The sequence below is a fragment of the Polyodon spathula genome, chromosome 1 (genome assembly GCF_017654505.1).
Source record: "Polyodon spathula isolate WHYD16114869_AA chromosome 1, ASM1765450v1, whole genome shotgun sequence".
Lineage (NCBI taxonomy): Eukaryota > Metazoa > Chordata > Actinopteri > Acipenseriformes > Polyodontidae > Polyodon > Polyodon spathula.
The window spans coordinates 23,877,572-23,904,352 of NC_054534.1; the positions used below are offsets into that span (position 1 = coordinate 23,877,572).

At 37.2% G+C, this 26,781-nt stretch overlaps 1 protein-coding gene across 1 annotated transcript in view; it reads right to left on the reverse strand.

Annotated features, from left to right (window-relative positions):
- The window catches only part of LOC121315867 (contactin-associated protein-like 5), a 111,986-nt gene that overhangs the window by 65,412 nt on the left and 19,793 nt on the right, over positions 1–26,781 (reverse strand). The window contains exons 2-3 of the mRNA XM_041250411.1: positions 23,408–23,518; positions 12,658–12,851 (exon numbers count right to left, since the gene is read on the reverse strand). Of these exons, the coding sequence (XP_041106345.1) occupies positions 12,658–12,851; positions 23,408–23,518 (305 nt within the window). The remainder of the gene's footprint in view (positions 1–12,657; positions 12,852–23,407; positions 23,519–26,781) is intronic.

Consider the following 26,781-nt stretch of genomic DNA (forward strand, 5'->3'; position numbering starts at 1 on the left):
GTAGACAAATCTAAATGTAAAACTAAGTTGCCAAAATGGTTTAATAGATCAATTAAAAAAAAAAAAAATCAGCGAAAAAAGGCACTTTAAAGAGCGTTAAAAGGGACCAAAAACAAAGTACACAGAAAGAGTACAAGGAACTGCAAACGCAAGTCAAAAAGGAAGTTAGAAAGGCCAAGAGAGAAATAGAAATGAACATTGCTAAGGGGGCTAAAACCAATTCCAATGTTTTTTTCCAATATTACAACAGCAAGAGAACATTCAAAGAGGAGGTTAAATGACTAAGAGATACAGATGGCAAAAATCATAGATGAAGAAAAAAAAATAGCAAATATATTAGCAAATTACTTTTCACAAGTTTTTACAAAGGAGGAAACGGACAACATGCCCCACATGTCAACCTGTTCCTATCCAATTTTAAATAACTTTAGCATAACTGAGGCAGAAGTGTTAAAGGGTCTAGGAGCTCTTAAAATAAACGAATCCCCTGGGCCGGATGAGATCCTCCCAATAGTACTCAAAGAAATGAAAGAAGTTATTTACAAACCGCTAATCAAGATCATGCAACAGTCTCTTGACACGGGGTTGTACCGACAGACTGGAAAATTGCAAACGTAATACCGATCCACAAAAAGGGAAACAAAACTGAACCAGGTAACTACAGACCAATAAGCCTGACTTCTATTATCTGCAAACTTGTGAAAACTATAACAAGATCCAAAATGAAAATTGACCTATATGGTAACAGTATCCTGGACGACAGTCAACATGGTTTTAGGAAAGGGAGATCATGTCTAACTAACCTGCTTGATTTTTTTGAGGATGCAACATCGATAATGGATAATTGCAAAGCATATGACATGGTTTATTTAGATTTCCAGAAAGCTTTGTCCTTACAGCATTTCATGTTAGATTTTGAAATGTCACATTTTTCAATTTGTCAGTTTTTGATTAAGTACGTGGAAAACTACAAAGCGGTATTTAATTCAATATATTAACGTAACATTATTCAGCAGTTTCATTCGACTTTATGAAGCAAAATTTGTTAATTACTTAGGGTGATGCAAAACTTTTGGCCATAGCTATATGTGACAAAAAGGTAACAAAAGGTAATTCAACAACACTTTTTAATCAGGTTGTTTTCCAGTTAGAGTATGTTGAAATTGTGTTGTAGTGTTTCCTGTAGTGTTTCCTGAATTAGAAAAGCATCCTCTATTTTTATTGTTGACTGTGACAGGATGGCTGAGTGGGAGAGAATCACATACCAGCAAGTACTGCGGGTGAGTTGCCAATGTGCTCATTTCTTTATTGTAAATTATACAAAATGAGCTCACAGAGCAAAATAACAGTTCAAACAAAAACAAAACAAGTAATGTGCTGGTCTTAACCCAGCATGCATAGCAATTGTTTTTATACTTTGTCTCTCTTACTTTCTCTCTCCGCTCTCTAGTTCCTGCTCTCCACTCTGAACAAGCCCCCATGGTCAGCAAATGCTGCAAGTTTTTAAATATGCATGGCTATTGCCAAATTAACAAGCATTTAATCTATTTGGAGATGGCCACATTCTGCACGAGGTTTTTAATATGCGTGGTCGACAGCCAATCTGTCAATAAATCATTATCTTCCGACCACACACTCTCAAGTATAGTCTGGCAGAGACGAGCTCCAAACATCGCCCCTGCCAAAGCACATCAAACTATAACAACATCATTGTGTTTCTAAATAAACACAAAACAAAACATGTCATTTTAAATCATACAAATACAACAATAATAACAATAAACCATTATATTTCAAATCATAATCATAACAATACATTCACCAGCAGGGCTCTGCCCTGCCACATTGACACTTACTGAAATCTGGAGATAAACTGTGTAGTGTGCAAGGTATATTTGTATTTGGACTAGTTTAAATTGTAATAATAAAATACCATATTTGAATTCAAGTCATGTAGAACCCAACCTATATCGAAATAATCAGACTAGACGATGTTTCTAGTGAATAGAAAGGAACAGTTTTATTAGAAATAAAACTAAATAACGGAAGAATTAAGTGTGCAACAACTAAAGAAAAAAATACAGAAGGGAAGAATTAACTAAACTAAACAATACAGAAAACAAAGTTGAAACAACGACACCCCACTCTATATATATAGTTTTGGTTAAGAAGGCAATTCTCACTCTTGCGAGACAAAGATGCTCTCTGCGTCCAGACAACCTATCAAGAATGATCTATTACCAGGACATCTAAATTTGGATTCTAGCCTTTAATGCAGAATGATAATAGCCTTATAAAACCTGAATCGATTTGTATAAATCACATACAACCAATTACTGTAGTGTTCATTAACTCAAAGCATGAATTGAAAGCAATAACATTTTTCTTACATTCTACCTAAAACAAAACATTAATTTTGATTCCCCCACCAAGGCAAACACTAGAATAGTTATCTCGTATTAGAGTGTCTGAAAACGATATCTCTGTTCCAGCTGGTCGCAGGCTGCATCTCCAGATTGCCACAGTTCAAAGACTGGTTTGTGTATCAGAACCTTGGATTTTGTGTCGGGAGCCCTGTTTGAGTGTCGCGCTCATGCTTTAGTAATCTTCTCTGTACCCCTGTGATTGGATAGTATGTTTATTTTGGGCGGTGCTTGAGTCCACATAGAGGGCTTCCCATTGGTTGTTCTCGTTCCAATGCGACCCCTTATTCTTAATTGGTCCGCTATTCCGCCCCCTGTCAGCTGGATTTATGAGATGGACTGTTTTCTGTCCTAGGTGTCAAAGCACCCAAAACTGTCTGGCTTGTACCCTCTACAAGATACTGACAGCGCCAAGTGACTCATTCATCTGATTGTGGAGTTAAGCCACTTGTCCAGTATTTAGTTTACAACTCTTTTTAAAAGCATTCTTTGTCAGTGGGGGAGTTTGTGACCAGAAATCAAGAAGTCACAGAAAATAGCTTAGGATTCCCCTCTGTATATTTCAATTCTGTTAATTTCATACACAAGATTCTGATTTCCATTACATGAGAGTAGATGTTGAACTAAGACGTAGCTTTGCAGTAAACTTATGTGATCCATCTGCATCTCCATCCATTTGCGTTGTTTTCCATCTGATTATGTAGATATCCCTCTGTCTGGTGCTGATTGCTGAAGTGTAATGCTGGCTCCAGGGTTCAGCTCATTTTGCTTCCCCAGCGCATCAGCACACACAACGGCTGTGATGCTGGCTCTGGGGATCAACCCAGTGAGACATGAACCTGGATTGAGCTAAGTAGGGTATATCTCTGGGGCCTTCACGTGGGCACCTTCCATTCTCTGTGTTTGTTGACTAGCCCACGACACCTCAAGAGGGCTCAACAGTGACTCTGTCATCCCAGCATCACCACCCTCCACACCAGCTTGTTGAGCATAGCGAAGTTTCTTCCTCTCATACACCTCATCAACAGCATCTTCCCATGGCACTGTTAACTCTACCAGATGAACAAGGCATGCTGATCCAGACCACAGGACAATGTCTGGTCAAAGGTTAGTGGTGGCAATCTCAGGTGGAAAAATAAGCCGTTGACCAACATCTGCCAGCATCTTCCAGTCTCTAGCAGCTTCTAGTTGTCCTGGGCAAGGCTTGGTTTTAACACCTTTTCTTGGGGGTTGCTCTCCTGGATGGAGGAATATTGTCTTTTGTGTGTAATGCTTTGATGGAACTGGTGGCAACTTATTGGTCAGGTTACTCTTGCCTTCCAATGCTAAGGCCAAACATCACAGCACCTGGTCATGGCACCAACTGTCCTTGGCTAAGACCCACCTTACACCCTGTCAAAATGTGCATTAATATTGCAGGTGATGAACACAAAGGACATGAGGGATATTATGACCCACTCTGACGCTACAACTGTAATATAAATTATTAGCTGCCTTTGGTTTTTGAATAGCTTTATTTGATAGTCTTCCTAAGCAGCTGATGCATTTCTATGTGACAAAGCATTGCCTTCTGTTCCTTATTTCTTCTTGTTTTTCTAATGAAGTAATCTGTTTCTGTCACATTTCGCTTACATATTCATGCTTGCTTGCTCTAAGGGCTTAGAGACCTTATTAAAATTAGGATAATTTATTGTACACACAGTGCCAAACTGTACACACGTAAGACTTTGAATACAAACAATAAAGAATTTTAGTTATTAATAATTTGTTTTAAATGTATAATTTTAATTGAGTAAGCAGCCATGTAAGTGGCATACTAGTGTTTTTTTTTTTTTTTTTTTAACAATTTCTTGATGTTTAGCCATCATTCTGCGTGGTATGTTGCAACTACTCAAATACAGTGTTTTTAAATATATTTTTAAGCCTGTGTTGTGCTGTGTTAGCTTTGAATGGTTCCCTTTAATTTATATTCATAAGCCTGCCACCACCCAGTGTACACCCCAGAGAGCAAGGTGCAGTTTTGTTCAGTAGTTATTTCCCTTATTTATATTGCAGTACCAACTATTGGCACCTGGAAAGGAACTGGTGACCAGAACATGAGATCTGGTGCATCTGTGTTTTATGTCTAGATGTTTTATTACAGTCCACTGTTAGTATATGTAACTATGGACAATTTACATGCAAAGGTCAGATTAGTGATTGCTGTATGTACTGTATCTATGTATAATACATCATCAATGTACATGTCATATAATATACGATATAGTATATAATATAGATATATATATATATATTTTGGGATTCTATATATAGATATATATACTATACTATATATATATATATATATATATATATATATATATATATATATATATATATATAATCTGTATATATCCTCAGCTTTGGCTCATAGAGTCCGAGAAACAGGTCGACCTAACTCCCGCCCCCCCCCATTCTTTGAGCGCTGGATGCGGAAGCAGCTATCTTCTTTGTTTGTGTCTGTGTTATCTCTGTGGTGCAGGGGCTATGTGTATTGCTCAATACGCCCCCCCCCCCCCCCCCCCTTTTTTTCGGCTTCTAACAAGCTCATATTCATATCGGTCTCACTCAGTCATTGAAAGGTTTTCTCGGCTTTTTCTGGAGAAAAAAACGACTAGAGACATGCTCGACGTCTTTTTGATGATGTCGGACAGGGTCCGACTTCGGACTGGAAAGGGAAAATTGTAATGTCGGACCTGGTCCGATATAGGACCACAAAGGGTTAAGGCACATAACTCAAATGTAAGGACAGGCATCAGACATAAATAAACCTATAAACTATATGTGTTTAAATGCAAGCCCACAAAAGTGGTACCATTATCTAGTACTTTGTATTGTGTTTAAGTATTTCTAATGCAAATATAATTATATTAATAGTTAAATCAAAGAACATCAGAACCCTAAACTGTCAAAACCCAACATATTCATGGATGGTAATGAAGTGTGTATTGCAGTTCTGTACCAACTTCCTGTAGGTCAAGCAATGAATCTGGTAGAAAGTATCAGTTACTTTTTTTAAACTGGACCTATGAATCTAATGGTTGAGCAGCTACTGTATATCCATCAGGAACAGTTTTTGGCAGGAGATTGATTTAACACATTAATGCAGCACAAAGCAAGACACTAAGGGCCTCGTTCACTAAGCAGCGGTAATGCATTTTGCATGCAGTAATCCCCTTTACCGCATGCTTTGCATGCAAACAATATTCACTTAAGGGTACTAACTTTATTAGGTGCCTCAGCGTGAGTTAAAAGTACCGTTTATTGAAATCAGGCGATGTCACAGAACCAGCAGAAGAGCTGCACAGGAGAGCGAGAAGAAGAGTCAAGGGGAGAGTATTTCAGACCAGGCAGATGTTACTAGGCCTGTGTGAGGAGGAGGTAATAACTAGATACAGATTGAGCGGAAAATTCAGAATATCATGAACTTCACAGAAACCATGTACTTGACTGCCTACCGTGAAGAATATGCATTTTGTTTTCCTCACAGTATTTTACATTACTCTTCACTGTTCATGTCATACTTTTATCAAGTAGAAGCAGTGCTACAGTAGCTGTACATGGTCTGATGTCAACGCCGTGCATTTGGTTACTACGGCAATGACATACCGGCTTCATGATTGGTGAATTCTTCATACTGTGCAATGACGTAACATGCGAAGCAGAAAGTTTAAAATGGTTGTTAAGATATTGTTGATGTATTAGTTTGCAGTGTATGACAAACATTAAAAATGCAGACAGCTGACAAATAAAAAAGCTAAATTAATTTCTACAGAAGATCGCGTTCAGCGCTACGAAAAGGGGACGTTGCTGCAGAAGGTGGAATTTTGTTTTGCTCAACTTGTAATAATGAACCTATTGCTTATTTAGCAGATGCACTGCATCTTGACTCTGTTACCCACACAGTAGGTCAAGGCTGTCATTAAGACGCTTGTGAAGAATAACATTGATTTAAACTGTGTGCCTGCCCTTGTCATAGATCAGGAGTGGCCAAACTTCCTGACCCTATGAGCCACATACCAAAATGTCCATATGGCCAAGAGCCGCAAGACATATACCTGTTTGCGAGTAAGACATTTTAAATACTAGCATTGTTTTAAACATTTTTTTTTATTCTCTCCAAGATTAAAACAAAATCTTGCACTTACTCAGTGCAGTAGTTATTTCTTCATGTCAAAATACACTCATTGGGATACAATATATTCAAATGAAGAACGGAGACCGCTTTTCAGAGCAAGACAGGTTCGTGTAGTACAGTGCAATGAGTACCTGATTATGCAGTGACTTGCATAAATTGCACAAACCATGTTGGACCCTTGAAGGAGCTGGAGTCTCCTGTGGTTTCTCAGGATGCTGTGGCAAATAAAGTCTCAATACAAGATGTGATTTTTAGTTTAATTTAGAAATAATAATAATTTTAAAAAATTAATTAAAAAAAACCTGGCAATTAATTTTAAGATTAAATAAAACTCGAATTTGAATAATGCATTTTAACATGTATTCATAATGTGATTTCATTCTCTTTCTTTTCATTTAGAAATTTTAAAAAGTTTAAAAAAAATACTTCTCTGAATATAAGTGTGACTAAGGTCATCTCAAATACCTCTCTTTTAATTTTGAGACAGATGCTTATTCGGGATATTTTTACATCTCCCTAGTTGTCCCGATAGAGCGGCGCCGACTGTATTTCTGTTTATTCTGTATTACATACTTTAAATAAAATATATTCTGTTATTAGAAAGCAAAATACAACTGCCCTGAATTCACCAAAAACACCACATAAAAAAGACACATTTTTATAAGGATTCCTTTTGACAAGCTCTTCCCTTGAAGATCCGAATGCCTGTTTTTCATGACTGCTCCGTGAATGACACATGCACTGTATTATAAAGTAAGTTTACCACATCAACGCACCATAGTTGATGTGGTAAACTTACTTTATAATCACCCTGTACATACTACAATAAAGTGTATGTAAACCTTGTGCATAATTCTATGTGCTCAATTCCATGCGATGTGACAACTTGCAAATTAATCATTTAGTTTGGTTTATTTGTGCATATAATTAGCTTAGTGAATACAGCAACTGCTAGTACATTTTTTCTCAGTGTGGCTTCCCCCTGCCACGCGGTAATTTTGGTAATTTAGTGAATAAGGCCCTAATTGATTTAGTAATTTAACAGCCAAAATTATTAAACTAAAGTCTTGTTCAAATGTATATACTTTTGGGGTTATTTACGAAATAAATGCCTTTACTTGTTTACTAATCCGTTTTCAATGGTTAGTAATATACATTTAAGTACATTCATTTTGAGGTACATTCAAGTAATTAATTCGCAAGTAAATGCATGTAAAATAGAATGTGGATTGTATGAAATAAGATAAATACAAATTTATAATGTATTCTGCTTTCTATGGACATTTTTAAATGAACACTGTAAGCGACCATATTCCTGCACAGTCTCTAATAATTAGCAGTCTGGATTAAACTAGAATACTTTAAACCAAGCATCTATTCCAGAGGTGTCCAAACCACGTCTCCCATGCAGTTCAAGTGCGGCTCCCAGTGGAATGCTGGGTGACGCACACTTTGTGGCTCGAATGAACTGAAGAAAGAATAATAAACAAAAGCGAAAATAAGAGAAAAACAAAAAATAAATTAAAAAAGTTTATTATTTTTTCTTCTCTCTCCTGTTTATTTCAGACTACATGTTCACTGCACATTTCGTCACTTGATAACCTTCGACACCGCACGCTGTAGCATGTGTATTTTAATCACCTCAAATGAAATCTGGATGTGTAGTTGAGTCAATTTGATCATTTTGAAATGTGCTCGCTCTTTTCGTGGAGACAATGGCATTAAGTAAACCCTCCACGTGTAATACACGAAAGTATGAGGCTTGAAGCCAGAATGGGAGAGAGTTTGCTTTCACTGAAAACAGTAGAAAACATCTGTGTCTCATCTACAACAAACCATTTACACAGGCAAGCAACCAATGTCTATGAAAGAAATCACAACACATTTTCAACTGAATATCCTCCTGGATCAGACCTGAGGAGAAACAAAAAGCTAACAACTCAGCTGTCAGCAGATGCTGCTTTCTGCGTTCAGTAAAGAAGCTCATGTAATGTCTCAAGTTTTGTTATGGCACAGAATATCGCCTGTCCTTATTCATATTAATGAAACTTTTTATAAAATTGGAGTGGGTGCTAGACTAGATAATGCTTGTTTAAATGTTGTATTGCAGATCTAATATTCATATTATATTTACATATCTTGCATCTTGTCATGAGCGGGTACTGTAATCCCTTTCAAAATACATTGCATGTGTCATCCACAAAGCTCTCAAGCGTACAGAGCAGTCATGAAAAACATTCAGAAATTCAAGGGAAGAGCTTGTCAAAAAGAATCCTTACAAAAATGTGTTTTTTATGTGGTGTTTTTGGTGAAATCAGGGCAGTTGTATTCATAAACTTAATAGTTATTTAAAGTACGTAATACGTACAAAATTAACAGAAATACAGTCAGCGCTGCTCTATCGGGACAACTCGAGAGATGTAAAAATATCCTTGTGACAGAAATCTGAGTTCTGGTGATAAATCTTCCTCCCGACCCGTGAGGGCGCTAAAGAACAAGAGGAGAAGTATCTGGAAGGGCTGGCCTGACAGTTCGTTTCTGGGTCAGGGAAGTGGGTCAGCCTAGAAAGAAGCAAGACTCTGTTGTAAGACCATATTGATTTGAAAGGTAAACGAGGGGCAGCTGCAAGTAATAAGGCAGCTGTAACTGTTTACCTAGCTATCATGCGGGATTACATATAGGGGCCAGGGTAACACTGATCTTTTCCTTCGTTTGGGTAAAAGCTCAGCAGAGAGAAGGACCGAGAGAGGAGCTCTCGTGCAGAAAGTAAAAAAGAGTTTGTGTATTGTGTTTTGTCTGTTTTGTAACTGTCTGCGTTTTGCACCACCAGACAGTTAACTCACCTATCCGGAGCTGTTGACCAGGGTCAGCACGAACTGGATCACCACTGAACCAACCGTCACGAATTACCCGTGTCTTCACCACCGCACACGCACGTCTGCACTCACCCAGGACTGGTGACCGTGTGTTTGTTTTTGTTCTGGACTGTGCCCTGTTTTTGTTATCCCTGCGCTTTACACATTGTTGTGTATAGCCGGGGATTTATTATTTGACAGTCACCAGACCCGGATTACAAATAAAAGCACTTTTTCACTGGATATCGTTGTCTGCCTGTCACTCCTGCATCGCATCACTGCTACACCTATTCCCCTCCACCAGCCACTTTGCAACAATCCTGAATAAGCGGCTGTCCCAAAATTAAATGGCTGCGTTCCTTCAATGCTGAGAATTCAACACTGAGAAGCAACAACTCTTAAAATGGTTCCTAAACTCATAGTTGAGAGCTAGTGACGCACACAGTTGGCTCAACGCTGACTCAACAAACTCACCAACTTTCAGAGCTGGTGAGCTGATCAAAGGTATGACAGGCTAAAAGCCTGTCCTCTATAATTGTCTTATTAGTTGCATGGCCGTCAGCTAATGAGCTAATGAATTGGCTGTCAGCCACGTAGATAATTAAACCTATGCATATATGGACAGCTCCAGATTAATTGAATAATTTGTTGATTTGAAGATGGTCACATATATAAAGGGGACATCAACCGCTCAAATGAGGAAGGAGAAGATTTAGAGAGATACACAAGGAGACTCGTAAAAACAATTGCTATCTACCTGCCTATATATCTACCTACTTACCTACTTGCTTACCTGCCTACCCACCTCCCTTCTCATCTTCCTGAAGGGTACTTGTATTTCATTTGTTTGTGTTTTGTTTAGTTTGGCCAATGTGCCGTTTTGTTTGATTACTGAAAAAGTATTTATTATTGCAGTGCTCATGCTGTTGCTTTCATTTCCTGGTATGATGTCACTTTACAAGTCAACCTGCTCCCACAGTTACAGCCAGTCAACAGTTACTCTTTACACTTTAATAAAATGGTCCAGTATGCTAGGAAACAACTAATCAAACATTTTGTATTCCTTACGTGTGGTTTGCATTGTTATTTATTGTTTACAAATAATGTTACTTCCCAATCAATGCAAAATAACCCTAACAACCAACCGCCCTCAGCTGTCTTTTCATTCACACTCTCATTGCTTCTTTTACCTAAGACACAGCACTTGTCAATGCTACAGTAACAAACTTTAAAGCGAGACAGAAAAATGCTCCAAAATTTACATGGATAGTGATAATAGGAGAGTGCTGACAGTCCTTATTTATTTTATTTAGGAGAACTACTGTCAAACATTGAGACCCTTTGACAATTTCATTAACGCAAAAGTACACAAAAGTATGACTTATAATAATTTCAACTAAATGGAAGAACTAAATGGAAGAATGCACCCTAACTTCAACAGTGGGTTTTAAATATTTAGTGAAATGAGACCTCAAACAATAGCTCCTCGCAAAGAAAGCTGTAGTCAAATGAACATAAAAAAAAAAATAATAATAATAGTCTACGATATAGCAGCTTCCATAAGAACATAAGAAAGTTTACAAACGAGAGGAGGCCATTCGACCCATCTTGCTCGTTTGGTTGTTAGTAGCTTATTGATCCCAGAATCTCATCAAGCAGCTTCTTGAAGGATCCCAGGGTGTCAGCTTCAACAACATTACTGGGGAGTTGATTCCAGACCCTCACAATTCTCTGTGTAAAAAAGTGCCTCCTATTTTCTGTTCTAAATGCCCCTTTGTCTAATCTCCATTTGTGACCCCTGGTCCTTGTTTCTTTTTTCAGGCTGAAAAAGTCCCATGGGTCGACACTGTCAATACCTTTTAGAATTTTGAATGCTTGAATTAGGTCGCCACGTAGTCTTCTTTGTTCAAGACTGAACAGATTCAATTCTTTTAGCCTGTCTGCATATGACATGCCTTTTAAGCCCGGAATAATTCTGGTCGCTCTTCTTTGCACTCTTTCTAGAGCAACAATATCTTTTTTATAGCGAGGTGACCAGAACTGCACACAATATTCAAGATGAGGTCTTACTAGTGCATTGTACAGTTTTAACATTACTTCCCTTGATTTAAATTCAACACTTTTCACAATGTATCCGAGCATCTTGTTAGCCTTTTTTATAGCTTCCCCACATTGTCTAGATGAAGACATTTCTGAGTCAACAAAAACTCCTAGGTCTTTTTCATTTTATTGAGCAGTGTTGAGTGGGGCACTGTCATTATGGATTTACCAGTTAATGCCCAGTCTCCATCCTGTTGCATGCACAAGGCTAAATACGACAAGTGGGACAAGTTTAGTTAAACAAGCAAGTAGCTTTGCCATGTCCCCAAAATGCTGATAAATGAGAATGCAAAAAGATTTATCCAGTAGCTAAAGTCGACAAAAAATAAAAAAAAAATTAGAATACAGGCAGTCCTTGCTCTTACAACACAATTATTACCAAATAACAAAAATTACCCGTTATATTGTACTCATGCAAATATTTATTTAACTCTTTACACTCAGACCGGTGGTTACGTGCATATTACTGTGACACCTACCTGGCTTGTTTAAAAGCACAGACTAGAGGTTCTCCAATGACGTGTTCAGTATGTGTATGTGGTACTCCTAGCAGGAAATACGATCGCCTGAAGTTAAACCCCTCATCATGTGACAGAGTTCACAGCTTAGGTTTCATTTGGAGTCAATTTCTCTTATCAGACATTGTTAATGGCAAATAAATTAAAAAAAAAACCCGCCAGACTAAGTCAGGGTGAGCACGGCAGATTCTGCGGTTCGGACACCGAGCCACGCACATGACGCATGGCTCAGCTCTCGCCATGTTGTAAATGCTGTATCGATGTTGTAAAGTCGAAGCAGGGTAATAATGCAAAAGACTTGTAAGTCGAGGATCGACTGTAGTTATATTTTTGCTAAAATAAAAACAGTTTAATTGTATTATAGAGCAATGACTTCATTAGGTTAATGGTTAATTAATTCAAGAAAAAATATTTACCGTAGAATATTTATGTTTGATATATGTTTTTCTAGCAAGGAAGTTTGATGTTAACCACAGGAAATCCACCCATACATCTGTCTTTCTGCTGTATGAATGTGTGAATGTGAATTGGTTGAGATGTAATGCATGTATACTGGTATTGAACAGATAAAGTTGTTTCCTTACCCAAATGCTTTCTTCTTGGCGGTATTGCTTCCAGTTTCTACCGGTGTCACTAAACATTAGGAGATAACTTGTCACCCAGTCTGAACTCCCATATCTCCCTTGAGTGGCAACACCAGTTATCTCAGTTCTTGCTCCAAGATCAATTTCTAGCCATGGATATTTGTTAGAATCCAACGGGGACCAACCTCCTGCTCCTTTAAAAACAGAAGAATAATATGACAAAAAGGTAAGTCAGAGTATACAGCCTATTTTCAATTTCATGAACAAAGGGACTGATTGATTAAATGGATCACCTAAAAAGACATTTTCATTCACTCCAAAAAGAGAGCCGGGTACATTGCAGAGTATTCCTATCACATAAGGCTTCAGTCTCTGCATTTGTATGTTTTGTATAAATAAAAAAAATAAAAAAATAAATAAATTAACAAACAATCAGGGAATCTTTGTAAACAACAGTCCAGATAAAGCTTTGCTATCTCTGCTGCTGTCAGAAGATCAAATTCTAATCAGGATCATTTCCCAATATATTGAAATAAAACAGACTTTGCCAAAATGATGGTGAACTTGGCTATTAACTTGTTGTAATAATATTTGAATGCTATACAGTACCTGAATATTAGTTGATGAACATTTAAAATTTGTGGAATTTAAGTGCAAATATATTAGAAAATGGAATATAGCCATTAATGGTTAGTTATGGACTCCAGAATACTGTCTTTGAAATTATGTACAATCAATCAGCTGAAATAACTAGAAGTAATACGCAATATTATTTTGTAGATATGTGTACATTTTATGTGTAATTTTACTGAAGAAAAAATCTTGACACTTACATTTTTATTTAAATCTAGAGATCCACTTATCCAAGTGTAACAGGGCGAGAAGCCCTGTACAGTGTATTTTTAGAACAGGGTCTCCCCCTCCGCCCCTGTGTTATTTTGTGTTTGTATTATGATTTATTTATTTGTTTATATATAGAAATGTCGGCAAAGCCGTGTATTTGTTTTTTAAAAACCATGTGGTAATGTGTGGCTGTCGGCTAGTGCGTTGTTAAACTAGCCGGCAGTCACACAATTAATAAACCTGTGCAGATTGTGGCCGAGGGGTAATAGAATAATTCCGAAGTAGTTAAACCCCTCAGCCACAGTATTTAAGCCTGCAGCTCTCCCTGCTCTGGGTGGGTGTACCGAGGAGAGTACGGGAGAGAGGGAGCAAGAGCGAAACTGAAACTGAAACACAAAAGTGCCGTGAAAGCTCTTGCCCAGCCGGACATGAGTGTTGTGTTTTGTGTTCGAGATTTATTTTTGTTTAAACCTTTTATTTTCGTGAGCAGTGTTTGTTTTGTTTAAATATTGTATTTATTTGTATTTAATAAACGGCGCACCACGCGTCTTTTGAACTGAAGTTACCTGTGTTATTCTTCCTCATTCTGGCCTGACGTCGCTGCTCAGCCATTTTCTGTCACACCAAGTGAGAGGAAACATGTTGCTTTAATGTCATATTTTAAACACAGTCTATTGTGTTAGAAGCCAATGGGTGAGACATTTCAAGGACAGCGATCCAAGAGGAAAACTCGTTTCATTATTAAAGGGAAAGTTACATTAATAGTTTTTATGTGCAAGGTCCCATTTTTATGATGTTTGCAATCATTTTGAGTGGTTCTTCTTACATAGGTCAGTGTTGAGGTGCTTTGGCTAATGTTCAGAAACAGTTCTTCACTTCTATTTGCCTGTCAAATACAAAAGTAACACAGGCTAGATAAGCCCATGTGACTATGTTTAATAACTAACTGGCATACAGACACATTCAATCAATCAATCAATCTTTATTTCACACTGGACCACCATCACAAAGCGCTTTATCGTTGGCTTATCTAACATTTTTTGTTTGTCAGCTCCAAATGAATGGCTAGATTTGAAAGACACAATTTTACACAGAACGGGTGTTCCACGTAACTTTGTGGATTTTAGGAATCTCTTTTGCCTAATTACCTCAACCAACAGACACTTAACATATCTGCCATTTTGGTACCAATCATTCCCATCATGCACTGCAAATTAGATTTGCCAGGCCTGTATCAAATACAAGTGTGATCATGGACCTCATGTTGGTAACATACTCCAATCAAAGCTCCAATTAAAATGTGTTACCTTTTCAATTTACACATACCGCTCAAAACAAACTGTATATTGTTCCAGTTCTTTTGGGTATAATGTTACAGATAGATGGTTCATTAATTTGTTTCCATTTTATATATATATATGGTGAGAAAATTCTAAGATGTAAAAATGAAATAAAATAAAAACCTGAAAAAAGTGACTCAAAATGTAGCTCATCTGTATTAGTAGATAATAACAAGTTCAGCAGATATTCTAATTGGCATACTGCAGTAATACATGGAGCAAATACTTTGACCTTTGCCAATTCATTTGAATAGAGAGGAACACAGGCTGAGTGGAAGAACAGAATACTGTGCTGCCTCAATATCCAGAGCATCTCCAGAGTCATTTTAATCTAATACCTGGTAACGTCTCACGTGGAATGGGTTCAGGCATCTCTCAGACGATCCTTGGAGATGCCCATTGTATACTGTATCACTAAAATATCTGAATTTACTTTTGTTATTTCATTTCAAAGACTTATTCAGAGTGTTATTCTTCTCTCCTTGGCTGTCATTTAAGATCAGTGTCAAGCACAAAGACATGGATAACATTTAATTGACAGGGTCTCTGCAACACTTGTATCACAACAAATATGGTAATTATTATGCACAGCTATGGCCAAAATGTGTGCACTACCCTATAGAATGAACTAATTTTGCTTCATAAAGTCAAATAAAACCTGCTGAATAATGTTACTTTAACATTGAATTACATAATGCTTCGCAGTTTTCCATATACTTAATGATAAACTGACAAAAATTTAAAAATGTGTCATTTTGACATCTAACATGAAATAATGTATTACAGGCAGTCCTCGCCCTTACGACACAATTGGTTCCTGAAAGGCGTGTTGTAAGTCGAAACGTTGTAAAACGAAGCACATTTTCCCATAGGAACAATGTTATAAATGGGGGTTACGTTCCTGACTCTTCAGCCAGATAATATAGTTTTACAAAAATTACCCGTTACATTGTAGTCATGCAAATATTTATTTAACTCTTTACACTCAGCCCGGTGATTACGAGCATATTACTCAGACACCTACCTGGCTTGTTAAAAAGTACAGACTCTGGGCTTTCCAGTGACGTATTCAGTGTGCGTATGCGGTACTCCTAGCAGGAAATACAATCACCTGAAGTTAAGCCCTCATCATGTGACAGAGTTCATAGCTTAGGTATCGTTTTGAGTCAATTGCTCAGGTCACGCCGTGTAGTAAATTAGTAAATGCCGTATTAATGTCATAAGCAGGGTAATAACGCAAAAGACTCGTAAGTGCCGTGCATCGTAAGTCGAGGATCACCTGTACTATTATGGCTTCTGGTAGACTTTTGCAATATAATTTTGTAGGTTTGTTAATTACATGGCATAAGGAAATTTAATTAAAAAAAATTAAATTGCCCTAAAACTTACTTCTGCTTGTTTTTTTCAAATCCACTGTTTGACCTGGATTATAAATCCAATAAGGCCCTAAGGGTGTCTGTATATATCGAATATATATGTCCTGATGCCCTTATTGAATACATATGTGTACATGTGTTGCAACCAATCATAGCAAAGGTACACATATCAACTGCCTTGACTTATGTTGTGCTCTTGCCATGCAATTAAAATCAAAGTACAAACATATAAGCATTGGAATTAACTATACAAAATAAGACGGAATGTCTACTCTTGTGGGGTGATTCAAAATACTAATATAAATTAATGTATACATTTAAGTTAAAGCAGTGCTGTTTAACCAAGAACTGCCTACATTTTAAAACTATGTACGCTACATAGTGTCTGTCCATGCCCTGTTGACTTTGAACTGAATCATTGTATCACAGATGTACGGATTCATCAAGGTAAACGCAGCCTAGTTCTCGAGTCAACAGTACTACAGTTTCTACCCCTACCCAGAATCAGCATATTTGTAATTGAATATCACTGCACGCATTTGCAGTCATTCAAGAAGGTAATGTTTTGGAAAGACATAATAATGTCACCACGTTGGAAGAGGAAAATGATGCTTGTGAAATGTAGGCTTTACTACCGCAGGGGAGCACCAGTGTGATGCCCTGGCCTTTGTTTTCAACTGATATAAATTCAATTGACTATGACTGGAATGAGTTAGGACTAGGAGTTTATTTGCTTAAAACAAACCAGCCTGTAAATAGTGTGGGTGTTTGTGTGTTTTGGTGGTGGATGTCAGGGATGGGGTTAATTCCTGTCCCTGCCAAAAAAATGTGAGAATGTGGCTGCTCCAAATCGAATAATTGGTGATAATTGAGAGCAGCCACATCATATAAAAGGAGAGCTCAGGACTCCACTAAGGGAGAGACTACCAAGGAGCTGGAACAAAGGAAAGGTACGGTACGGTGTGGATACTTTGAGAAAAACATATGTTTGTTAGTTTATTAGTTTACAATTGAAATGAGTAGTTAGAACTCCTGGAAGGAGTTATGTTTTTTGCTGTTGTTGTTTTGTTTTTGTGTTTAAATAAACATACAGGCCTGCTTTTTTAACTTCTTGGAGTGCTGTTCTTTTACACAAAATGACAAGTGAAGATAGTCCTGCATGTAGCAAGCTTAACCACAAACACGTTACCACGATTCTATCTGCATGACTAACCAACCAAAACTGTCATCTATATATGTTTAATTAGCATGTCTCCACCCCTTGATCTTGTTGAGACAATAATACCAAAGAATACTGCAGATTTTGAACAAAAAATTACAAACATAAACTGCCATTCATTTAGATTCAACATGTCTGCTGATGGTTAATATCTTCAAATGAAATTGGATACTTCTCTCTTTTTGTTTCAACCATGTCCTTACATCAAAGAGGACTGTTCAGACAAACTAATCGTCTACTGACTTACAAAGGATTAAAAATGTGCTAGGGCCACACCCCTGGCTGATGAATTAAAGAGGACAACACATTATGATTGCGCTGAACCTGTTAATGATTAAAGAATAATCCTGGAGAAGGACTTCATAGGACAATTCAACAACTGAAGTCCTACAACCAGATGGCGAATAAGCATGTTGCCTGGAACTGCAGAGTATAACCTATGCTACATTGTCCACATGAAACGTAATTACATGAAATACAATTATACGAAACTTCATTGAGTAATTAGTTAGACCCTTGATAAGTAACTGAAAGTTAGATTACCTCATGTATTCACATGAAGAGCTTTTAAGTAAACTTGCTATTTGTAGACAAGTATATATAAATAAATTAAGTTCTGATACTGTTGATTAATTGATACATAGTACACATTTAGGATTTATTTCTGACTTTTGAGAATTCTGTTCTTTTTATATTTATGTAAATAATATAATGTCCTTACTTATTATGTAATAAAAAAAAGTCAGATTATTCGTTACATATTACTCTTTATATTTCTTTCTCTTGTCTTGTCCTGTGAAATGGCTGTTGTGACTATTTACTGTAACTGCATGCCTGGTAATTGTACTGAATCTGTCAAACAGGTTTTTAAAATGTTTTTAGTAAAACAAACAACTCTTAATAATTGACTGGATATAGCAAATTACAAGTCATAAGGAGTGAAAAATAAAAAAAAAGAAACTCAAGTTACATAAAGACTTTTTATAAGAGAATAGCGAGCGTTAGTTGGGGAGAAATGGGCAACGTATATGTGTTAGATAAACTACTTAACATAATAGATACATGTGTTTTGTAGATACATACTTAAGCATCAATTATGTAATATTTTCCGTATGCATGCAATTGGAGTTTTTCAAAGCATACATTCAGTCAAACAATTTGCAACATTTTGTTTATAAATCTAAATAGTCTACTGTAGCTCATCAAAAGGAGCTTAGGTTACTGAAGAAGCAGCAGTTTATGTATCTGTCGGGATTATGCCTTTTTAAGAGCTGTCCTCGGGCCACTCAATCCAGACTGTGTGAAGCATGCAATGAAAGCTGTGTGCAGGGTTTCTATGTGCTCAAGGAAAATAGCAGTTACTTCTTTAGGGACTGCCGTAAGCCAAGTTGTTAGTGTTTCCGGTTTGATGGCGTGTCATGCTGACTGTAAATGCAATAAAGAGCAGTTCACGTTAGCGGTTACAACTGAACTGACACGTGCTATGGCTTTAAAAAAAGAAAAGACCACCAATGTAGGTATATAACAGAGAAAAGTTAACGAGACAAGCTTGTTTTTGGAAAGTAACTAATGTTATTACTCCCATTAAAAATCGAAAGCGTTACATTGTCATTATTGACAAAAGAAATATTATTACAATAACAAGTTACTTATTAGTATGTTCCCCCAACTCTGTCAATAAATGGATGTATCATTCAACATACCAGCAATCAATGCCGTGACTTGCTACGGAGAGCACATTTCACCTGAGACCAAATTAAAAAGGTGCTCCCAATAACACCTAAAACAAGCATACAAACTTGATAAATTGGTCCCTTTGAAATCTACTTTAATAGGTAACAATCACACTACATTTAAATATACTTTTTAAAGCTGTAGCACATCTTTGTCCGAAACACTGTTATTCCTTTTAACCCTAGCAGTCCATTTATTCAGCACCTCTCAGGCGCGTCAGGTCCAAATTATTTTCACATGCTCTGTGTATTTTAAACACGCTGTTTAAAAGTAATTTTATTCACAGTAACACAGGTTTAAAGGGCACTGCATATCAATAGGACATTCAGTACTGCATCTCCAGCCCCGCCCCAGCCCTTGTCGCTGTATTTATCACATGCCTCTTCAAAGTCGTGCATACTGATAAATCATCTCCTGATCACTTGTTTTAGCACCAAACCCCTCAATAATGCGATCCAAGTCATTATTTTATTACTAGAACATCTCTAAAAGCTTGGCAAATGTCTGTGATATTCCTTGAGCGCTGGATGCAGAAGCAGCTATCATGTCCGTGTTAGGTCTCTGGTGCAGGGACTATATGTATTGTTTAGATCCGGACCCTTTTTTTTCTGGCTCCTGTCAGTCATTGAAAGGTTGTCTCTGCTTTTTCCTTAGAGAAAACGACTAGAGACAACAGGGTCCGACACTGGACTGGAAAGAGAAAATCGTAATGTCGGAATTGATCTGGTATAGGACCAAACACACACACACACACACACACACACACACACACATATATATATATATATATATATATATAATATATTTAATATATAGATAGATATATATATATATATATTACGGTCTGCCAGACCGTGGGCCGTGGCGGAATTCCAGGTTGCCATGGATTTGCAATTCCACAATGTGTATATATTTAACAAGAAATGTATGTTGGTAAAAGCTACACTACCAGGGGCAGAATTGTACTCTTCTGTCTTTGTCAATTTTTTTAAAAGGCAATTGGTGCCGTTTTACTCTTTACAATGTATAGTAAATAAGATAGTAAATTCCTTAAATTAGTAGAAGTTCTAGCAGCTTGCCGCACATTCAAGTAGGGAAACTAACACTGGTACTGTTTGCTTTTTTTTTGTTTGTTTTTTTTTGTTTTTGCATCAGTGTTGTATCCGTTTTGAATAACAGAGCATGTTGTCCACATCATTTAAATATCCTAATGAAAATGATACTTTCCAACTTAAACACTTTGCAGGGAGATTGTGCATGAATTCCTGTGGAGAACAGATGTACAACTAATGGACTGGTGATTTTCTCATCAATAATTCACTGGTTTCAGTCCTACAGATAATGATAATTATAAAGCAAAGCATGCCCTTTTCGTAACAAAAAATGTCCAGCAGAACATTATATCTCCAATACAATTTCCAATCAACCTACTGCATTGTTTTTCAATTAATTGGAGAGCATGTACATTTCTAGTCATCTAATTAATCATTTACTTAAAATATGCATGCAGCCTTGCCTCTAATGTTCAAAGTCTTATCAACAGGATATCTTATTTTTCCCACAAGTGCGGTCTCATGCAAGGTAAACTATCAACTGAATAATGGAACAAGTGTTGACTTTTATTTTAGTACAAAATATGGCTATCATTTATTGCGAGCACTTTGGTTGACAGAACCAGTCAGATGGTCCTCTTACCCACCCAAAAAGTTCTCAAGAAGACACTCTTATACCATCACAATTTAGTTCTGAATAACTTTTTGTTTAAAAGAAAAAAGAAAAGAATGAAATATTCTGGTCTTGAGCAGAGAGATAAGAGAGTGATAATGTTGCCAATGCTAATACAATAAAACAAATAAGGTTTGGTTAGTATTTTAACTGTTGTAAGTGACTTTTTGAGTGTCCAAGTATCTAACACATACATACATAGGACTAAATTGGTAACAAAAAGGAAAAGGCCAAAATGGCCTTCAGTTCAGTAAATTTGTAGAGGGCACCAAGGCCACTAAGCTTAAGCAGTTCCGTAGCCAGCCATGAAAAATCATGCCCATGCAGTGCACCCCCAATCCCCACCCCATGAAGGATTTTATAATGGGGGTGGGGGGGGGGAGATTAACAGGTTTTTTTTTTCTGAATAAGATATTATTAAAGAATTAAGTACACAAAGTTCTAAATTTCAGGAAATGCAGTGCTCAGATTGGCTTTTTTTAAGAAACATTGTGTGCATTTGATTTTAAAAGTAGTTTGCCAATCTTTCTGTGACCACTGCCATCAAAGGAGTAGAGGGTAGGAGTTGGGGGGGGGGGGGGGGAGTGTAGGCAAGTAAGTGTTTGTGCTGTGTTTTGAAACGTAGTAGTGAATGCCCAGCCTACACACAGTTATTGTTTTGTTTACACTTTTTATTTTGGCCCTCGTGCCGGGTTTATTTTGTTCCTGCATTTGTGTTTGTTTTGGTTAATAAACATGCGCACCATCATTGTAAAGATCCAATGCGACCAATCTCCACCTCGAATTTCGATTTTGCGCCAGGGTTTTACTCTAACTATCCCTGTGGCCAAAGAGATTTTAAAGAAAAAAAATCCATGAAATTGAGTGATATTCTGAGTTGATTCGCCCCTAGCCTTGCACAAGACAATTCGGTCATGTGATTGTGCCAATTTAATTTATTTTATAATTGTACTTATTTGCACATATAATAAATTGTTTCACACTGATGCTTGCATTGTATCCTGCCACACTTCTCACTACGCTACAGATAGTGTGACACTTAACAACAGTACTACCACTTAAGAAAAATTCCATGTACATGCAGCTACGCGCTCCCTCTAATGTGGTCACCATCCGGTTTCCGCCTACTGTTGAGGCTGTCCATCTGGGAGAAAGCATATCAGCAACCTTACACAGTGCCCTTTCTGTTCGGGGGGGAGATTTACAGCTTGAATTCCTTCAATCTCTGTCACACATGGCTATGTCATTTGCATGGTTAAGTCACGTTCACGGGGAAAAAACAACAACAAACAAACAAACAACTAACATTACCCTTTCAAGCACATGCCTAATATTATTATTTATGCCTAATAATGCAATCTCAGGTAAACTTATCTGATGATTAAGAAATGAGCTCAAAGCTATTTCAAAGGAAGTTCAAAGCTATTTCAAAGGAAGACTGTAAATATGATTCTCACAACAGTGCTGAACATTTGTTTTCTGAGCTGTTGTAACATAATTAAGCGGTCCTGCTTATTTTAATGTCAGCAATAAGCCAAGTGATGTTTATAAACATTATGACATATGTCTTCAGGTGCTTTGTTTACTATGAATACCATATGGGAGATACTGAAATTGAAGATGGAATCTATGTAAAAGATTTAAGAGTTTATATTGACTCAGAAATGTCTTAATATAGAAAATATGGTGAAGCTATAAAAAAGGCCAAAAATGCTTGGATATATAGTGAAAAGTGTTTAATTTAAATCAAGGGAAGTAATGTTAAAACTTTACAATGCATTAGTAAGACCTCATCTAGAATATTATGTTCAGTTCTGGTCACCTCGCTACAAAAGGCATGTCATATGCAGACAGGCTAAAATAATTGAATCTATTCAGTCTTGAACTATGCGATGATCTGATTCAAGCATTCAAAATTCTAAAAGGTATTGACACTGTCGACCCAAGAGACTTTTTTGACCTGAAAAAAGAAACAAGGACCTTGCTGCACCAATAAAATTATGCTCTGTGGTTCCCTCGGGTCTCCCCCCTCTAGATGAATGAGCCAGCGGGGGTGCTACGGGTGAACCTAGCACGGCTGGAGAAAACCACAGAAACTACAGAAAAAAAACCACAGAAAAAAGAAAGAAAAGATTATTTGTGCAGAAGGGAAAGAACTTGGGCAGACCCCGATAATTGTATAAGGTAGTGAGGGAGCGCATGAGTGTAGGACAGAGACCCGGGCCATGCGGGTAGCAACGGTCGGGGTAAACGCTGAAGAGTGCAGCACCTTTTATTTTGAAGTTTTATTACTGTGTTTTATTTTCCCTTTCACCTTTTGTTCTTTTATGATTATTATTTACAGAGCACCTGCAAGTGCACCTGCAGTGGACTGTGTACCTGGATTGGTACGACTGTGGACTTATTTACCGTTGCCGGTACTCAAGCCACGGACAACAGTGCCTCTGCAGGCTAAAAATAAGAATTAAAAAAAGAAGAACTAATAAAACTGGGCACCTGTGCGGTGAACTTACCATCCCGTCTGTTAAGCTTAGCAAAGCCGGGACTGTGACTATCAGACAGCTGTGATGAACTATTGAATGATGTATGGGGTGATGTAGATACCAGTGGATCGTCACAATTACCTGTCAAGAGAAATAAATATGGAAATTAGATTAATAAGCTACTGATTTGTATTGCTTTACAAAAAATAATAAAATAAATAAATAAATAAATAAATGCAAATATTTTGAATCACAGGTATGAAGTTGATATATTCCTATAAAAAGTTACTTTTAAATGATCAAACATAAAATGTTTGATCAATTTATAATATACAGTGTGCAAAATCCTTTACATTGTGGTGTACTTTTAAATCACATTTTGATAAACTCCTTGCTAGGAGATTACATGTCCCATTCAATATCTCGAACCATATTTATTTTCCTTATTAATTCTTGAGAGGATGCTCTTATCCAGTTTTGTTTGCAAACGCCTCAACTGAAAATGAAGATAAAGATTACAAAATTCCTGAAACTGAACATCCACAATAAAATCAAATTACAAACATACCAGGATGTGGGTCGACAAGTTTTGATCCGGGCTGAGCGAGGCAAAATGCACGACGGCCGTTCGTAAACCGACACAGTAACAAACAGCTATGCCTTCATGAAGGTTTCACTTCTGCAAGGAACATGTCTGTTTATTGTTTAGCCATATTTTTGTTGATTGAGACACACAATGAGCCAGATTGCAGCAGAGATAAAGAAACATTTGCTCTAATCAACATTTGAGCCAACATTCAATCCAGAGAAGCTTGGATGGATGCGTCTGTAAAAAGCTGCTTCTGGGGCACTGATACATGCATTGCGTACTAGCGTCTGTCACCCAGGTCAGTCCTGCTTTATCAAAAGCAGTGTAAAATTGGTTGTATTTCTTAATAAAAGTTGTTGTGCCATTAGCAGTTGTATTCCTTTTAGATGTAATACTACCACTGCGACTATTACGAATATTACTGCTAATAACAGCAATAATAATAATAATAATAATAATAATAATAATAATAATAATAATAATAATAATAATAACAACACTCAATGGCAAAAGCATTTTCCACTGGTTTGTAAGTGTTTTTGATCTACTGTACAATGAAATCAGTGGTGGGTGTGTATGAAAACTACCAGCACAGGTGCTCGAATCTGTCAACCAAGCATTTGGAAGGTACATCTATATAACAAATACAATATTCAGTGTGTAAATTCAGGCCTTTTGTTAAGTTTATTCAACCTGCAGTGTTGGAATTAGAAAAAAAAGTTCTGTTTCTGCATTTATTTGCTTCACAGCCATATTGTTAGTGATCATTAAAGAAGAAGAATTATTGTTTTTGTTTCTATTGTTAGACAGTTTTTGTACAGTAGTTCAAAGTAACATTACAGTTAAAATGTAAGGTTAATGCATACTAGTATGTACAGTATTTATTGAAAGTACTCATGGTAATGTTGCATTTTAGTCACATAGGGCCTCATTTACTAAGGGGCACCCATTACTTAGTGACTAATTTATGATGGCAAATAGACTAATGAGATGAGCTGTATTCACATTTACTAACGGGCGTTCACGTTAGTGTGCACCTTAAAGTAATTACTGATTAGTGCTGATGGAAACCAGGCATTTAGGACTGATAGGTGCACTATTTAAAGCGTTTTTTCTGGGATGAAAACTATTTGGCATCATGGAGTCATTACTCAGATACAGAGGTTGAATGGTTAGGCTCCAAAGAGCTGCAGAAAATGAAAGGAGGCTTTGGAAGAGAAGAAGCCAGCACATTTTCAGCCCCGTCAAACTCTTTTTGGCCTCACTGAGGAGGTGGTGGGAAGGTATCGATTGAACACTGAGATTATGTTAGCTTTGTATGCTACAAGCTGATCTTGAGCCAACAAGGGCCAGGAGTAATGCTGTGTCTGGTCTAGTGAAGCTGCTGTGTTCATTGCATTATTTAGCCTCTGGCTTTTCAATCTACTGTGGGTTCAGTTGCTGGGCTTTCCCAACCCAAGATCACTGGGAATTATATTACATTTCCCCCACACAGGACTGGTTTTCAGGACTTGAAAGTGGGCTTTTACCAGGTGGCTGTCTTCCCCAATGTTATGGGTGCTATTGATTGGACTCACATAGCACTGTCATCTCCAAGTGAGGGGAGCATATTTTCCCGAATAGGAAGCTTTTGCATTCCCTGAATGTACAGATGGTGAGTGACTCTAATGACAATCCTGAATGTGGTTGCTTGCTATCCTGGTACTGCCCACAATGATTATATAACGACACAGTGGTCTGTTTGATGATTTTGAGACATATGGGGAAGGGTGGCTGTTGGTAGGTGTTATTTTATTCCAGGTGTTAATGTTGTTGATAACTGTAACTTTGCAACAATCTTGTTTACTTCTTTATTAGGTGGTGCCAGCTATGTGCTAAGGCCATGGCTTTAACCCGTGACTGATCCTAGCAGTCCAGCAAAGTTTCAGTGTAATACAGCACACATGTGTCTACATACTCGATCACTGAGCGCACATCTGGGCTGTTAAAAAGTCAATGCAGACATCTAGACAAATCAGGAGGGCTGCTACAGTATAGTCCTGCAAAATGTTGTCAGATCGTTGTTGTATTTTGCACAACATGGCTTTCAACAATGGTTTACCAAGAGACATGTTAGACAACCTTCCCCCTGATTCACCTGTGGAACCTGCTCTGCTGGGTGATAATGCAAGACAGGGAAGAGAAGTGAGGCTACGTATCATCAATCAATATTTCTCGTATAAGTATAACAAAAAAAAAAATACAACATTATGCCATTGCACAACATATCTTTTATTGTATATGCATTAAAGGAGAAAGGAAAAAGGATTCTTTTTTTTTTATTTAAGAATAATTCAGCTCACATGGCCAACATATGTAAGAAGTGTAGCGGTTCTCAACCAAAACACGTATATACTATCATATTTGTGACAAATTAACATTATATAAATGAAAAAAAAAAAAAACACTTTTATACATAGTGGAGCATCTGCTTATTATTTCATCTGGACTTTCTCCCAGGAGCATCTTTGTGTGATTGATTGAACATCCCTTCTATCTGTCTTCGCAAAGTAATTCTGCGTGTGTGTGTGGAGGACGGACATTTGAAGATGAAGATCTTGAGAGTGCAGCTGTGGTTGTCATTGAAGTATCATCCTGTTTGGTGGATGCTGCTATTTCTGGTCATAGTATTTGTCATCTCCAGACCTCCAGTGAGGTATATTTAGCGCCTGTATGCTATGGCATGAAAATTTGCTAATTAGCACACGCACAGGTCAGTGCCTTTTCTGTTAGTAAATCAGGCAGTATATTTAGATTTAGTGTGCACATTATGCTC